At 37.7% G+C, this 4312-nt stretch overlaps 1 protein-coding gene across 1 annotated transcript in view; it reads right to left on the reverse strand.

The window, feature by feature from the left end:
- Positions 1-2311: 2311 nt before the first annotated feature.
- The window catches only part of FER (fer (fps/fes related) tyrosine kinase), a 173492-nt gene continuing 171491 nt past the window's right edge, over positions 2312-4312 (reverse strand). Inside the window, exon 19 of the mRNA XM_009328711.1 lies at positions 2312-2751. Coding sequence (XP_009326986.1) covers positions 2609-2751 — 143 coding nt within the window. The 3' untranslated portion in view covers positions 2312-2608. The remainder of the gene's footprint in view (positions 2752-4312) is intronic.

The following is a 4312-nucleotide window of genomic DNA, read 5'->3' on the forward strand; positions in this document are numbered from 1 at the left end:
GAAGAGACACGTACCTGTGTTTAAATTTATTCTATACCTATAAACTCATTCTGGTATTCTCCCAAAGAGTTATTATTTTTTAACTGAACTGATGCCTACTTCAGGAATAATAATAAATTTTCTTGCTGCTGTAGAAATCCCATGTTTTAAAGTCTTTATATTTAAACAGAAGTGTGATATGAATTACAAATGTCAACTATTTCAGAATAAAATATGAGTACAATTTTTATCTTTACGTGAGAATCAGGATGGTGACCGGTTAATTTAAGACAAGTAAAACAGCATTTTCTTTTATAAAAATAAAACAGTATTTCTTTGCTGTCAAGAGGGCATACAGCAAAGAAACAGTTCATCTCTTTCATAGAAGAGTATTAACTCTCTGGAGAAGCTATGAATGCTGACAGAGGAGACACTGTTATCCTTACTTCCAGACTTTAGTGATGCATACATAAGGACCTGCAGTTGGATGAATCTTGGATTTTTCCCAATGATTGTAGAACATTCCTTAAACCTTAGTACATCTGCATTTGCATTAGCATAATAGCAAATTAAGGCACAAACTTTGTGTACTACTTAAAAGCATACAAACTAACAAGAATGTTTCCCATTGCTCTTGAAAAATATCTTTGGGCTACTTGGAAGTACAGAACTAAGTGAATATATCCAGTATGCTCATAAGGAAGTTTAAATTTATGCCACCAAGTTCTCCAAGCACTATACCTTCATGGGTATGTATATGCTTCCTTAGCTCCAAGAAAAAAATCACTTACGAAATGCAAGAAGCACTCACCATTCCTTATATTTGGATGCTGACAGTTCCATCTCAAATGCAGGTGATGTACTCCAGCACGATCATTCATTGTTTTATTTGGACACTAACTCCAATGTAACAGACAAACTCTTCTAGACTACACATATTTTGGTCACACATAGCCCTTAAACATTACCACTCAGTACTACTATAAATACACCTTAGAGAGCAAAAACGTTGTGGACAATATAAAAGTCACCTTAACAGAAGTAAAAAATGTAATGTAGCCACTGACTTCACTACATCTCAATCCCACTGTAACAATAAAATGCAGGGCTAATTAACATTCTAGCTGCTGTGTTACTTACAGTTTCTGTTTCTTACTTGCATTAGTGGCAACTGGCATCCCTTGATCCGAAAAATTTTAGTTAATTCTTAGAAAAATTTTAAGCACCTTAACTCTGGAACTCAGACCAAGATACTGTAATGTGTTCCTATTTCTGTGTAGGGCCCTAGAAAATAATTCCAGCTGCAAAGAGGACCCAGAGCCAGAGTACTGTGCCTTTCCTCCCTCCCCTATCTAGTAAGTTTTTATTCTTTCTGGCAGAGTTTTTTTTATATATATATACAAGGTTTTTATTCCTGGTGGCATTTAATACTTCCCTGTCCCCAGACTTTTGAAATCTGACTGCAATGATTTAAAAAAGTTAGAAGGTTAGTATTTCTACTTTGCCTTGCTCAGCCTGTCAGAGGCTATAAACATACTTCTTTATTTTGGTTTTTTGAACAATTTCCTTATGCCATACAGAAGTAGTATTTTCCTTTGGACACTATGCATGGAATGTACTTTTGCTTAGCATAAACTTTTGTAGGCTCCAGCTGCATTCTGAGAATTATTACCAATTTAAGGAAAAGAATCAGGATTAAAAGCAAATCTAGCAATTCATATTATTTAACTCCTCTAAGATCAATGATATTTGTTATCTGCTGCTATCATTAGTAAACTTCTTTCTGTTGGCCTACTGCTTTTACATATTCTTTAGAAGGCAGATGATTTGCAGTATTTCTTAACATGTGTAGTCAAGACTTGATATTGTGTTTTTTGTTTCTTAAATAAACATAGGTCATTGTAAAGGAGACATATTACTAAATTCTGATGGCTTTGTAGGAAAAAAAAGCATGGCTTAAGTAAATCACATAGAAAGTCAGAAGTATTTACTAGAGTATGGTAAGAAATGCACAAGTAACTCAATTTTTGTACAGAAAGAAATTCTGGATTTCACTGTTCAGTAAGCACATTTGCATCCAGAATCTAACTAACTGACCTTCATCCTTAAAACAAAATATCACTTAAAAATATCAGTTGCAGAAAGAATTTAAAAAATATAAAAGTTTCTAGTTGAAATACTTGTCAAAACTGTCTTCAGTTTTAAGGCCAACATGTATGACAGTCACCACATTAGAGTGCTGCTGGTGTTGACATACGGGACAGGGATAGCAGAGTGAGAACACAGCTTAAAGTAGAAAACCTCTGAAAAATGTCACTAGCAGTTACTTGCTGTAAAACAGATAGAAGCCACAGTTCCTTAAATCTATAGTATGTGCTTTTCTATTTACATGTAACCTAAATGACAATATTACTGTGACTGGATATATAGCATTTTGCAGTATATGTCTTTAATGCAGGTGTAAACATCGTTCAAGATGGTACACATGTATATAAAAAAACAGTTAATTTCAAAGTAATTCTAGAAGAATATTGCAAATAATGTTGTATAAACGCATAGTGTTTGAGGGGAAAAAATTACTTCACTGGAAAATAAAGTCCCACACATTGAGTTTGGCACTTGTTTATCACTATGTCACTTTCTTTTTGATTGAAGACAGCTCTTTCTGAATCTCACTGAATTTTGGCCGGTTTTCTGGTTTGTAGTCCCAGCATCTCTGCATTATTTTATGTATTTCTTCTGGACATTTTTGTGGTGCTGACATTCGGTAGCCTGGTACACACAAAAAAGAGGTAAATGTTTAGCATTGAAAACTGATGCATATTGATTAATCTAAAAAGCAACGAGCGAAGTTCAAGATGGTTGCATTAAAAAAGATCTTCAGGGTAATAAGAGGAAAGTCTTCAATATATAACCTATACAACATAGATAATTATTAAACTAATCAAAGCTCAGGTACCAATGACATTTATGTTGGGCATGGTAAATTGTCAGTGTGCTTCTCATCCCTAAGGGCAGCAACCTGCATAGATTTGTTTCCTGTATCTTAGGAAGTAGCTACCCTCCAGGTATTAATTGTGTTCCCTTTTTTCCCCCCACTGAGGAAATCAATAATAAACATTAAGATGGGAGTAGATGTCTTTGCTCTTTTGCCTCTTCCCTTTTTTGTGTCCCTAAGAAGTTCCCTTCCCTTCCCACTTGCGCTTTATCCATTTGTTTTTCCTCTCTCCTGTTTTATTAACTTTTATATTTTCCCATCATCTTAACTCTCTTACTTTTCTGGTTTGCTTAGATAGACAGTGGCCTTCCACACCTCTGTGCTGCCATCAACTGAAGGAGGTCTCTGACTTGGTGATGAGCAGGAGAATGAACAATCAGTTTCGTAAATTAGCAGCTAATCATTCAGAAGCCATAGATAAGTGGCCACTCCAGCTTATCATCCATACCCTGGACCAGAGATGTACTCACAGCAATGCAGGCAACTTCCCAATGAGTAGGAAGTTGGGCAAAAATGCCAGGAGGACTGTATGGATTAACAAGGAGCTCCTGGACAAATTCAAACACAAGAACAGGTAATGTGGGAGGAATACAGAAACATTGACTGAGCATCCAAGGATGAATGGTCTCCATGGTCTCCCAGAGACCAGGGAGAAAGTCTGGAGCAAGGAAGATGTATGCTTGGTGGAAGAGGATCTGGTCAGGGAATACTTAAACAAAACGGACTTACGTAAGTCCATGGGCCCTGACGGGATGCACCCGTGAGTGCTGAGGGAGTTGGCTGATGTCACTGCAAGGCCACTCTCAATGATCTTTCATCCATCATGGTGACTGGGATAAGTGCCTGAAGACTGGAGTAAAGCAAATGTCACTCCTATCTTCAAGAAGGAGGACCCAGGGAACTACAGGCTGGCCAGCCTCACCTTGATTCTTGGGAAGGTGATGGAGCTGCTAATCCTGGAAATGATTTCCAGGCACGTGAAGGACAAGAAAGTCACGAGGAGTAGTCAGCACGGATTCACTAAAGGCAAGTCATGCTTGACCAACCTGATCACCTTCTATGATGAAATGACTAGCTTGGTAGATGAGGGGACTTCAGTAAGGCTTTCAACACTGTCTCCCATAAAATCCTCACGAAGACACTGTTGAATTATGGGCTGGATGAGCAGACAGTGAGGTGGACTGAAAACTGGATGAATGGCAAGTCCCAGAGGGAGGTGATCAGTGACACAAAGTTTTGCTGGAGGTCAGTAACTAGCAGTGTACCCCAGGGGTGGATACTGGGTCTGATCCTGTTGAACAATTTTGTTAATGGTCTGGATGATGGGGCAGAGTG

Source organism: Pygoscelis adeliae, unplaced genomic scaffold (assembly GCF_000699105.1).
Source record: "Pygoscelis adeliae isolate BGI_AS28 unplaced genomic scaffold, ASM69910v1 Scaffold16, whole genome shotgun sequence".
Taxonomy (NCBI): domain Eukaryota; kingdom Metazoa; phylum Chordata; class Aves; order Sphenisciformes; family Spheniscidae; genus Pygoscelis; species Pygoscelis adeliae.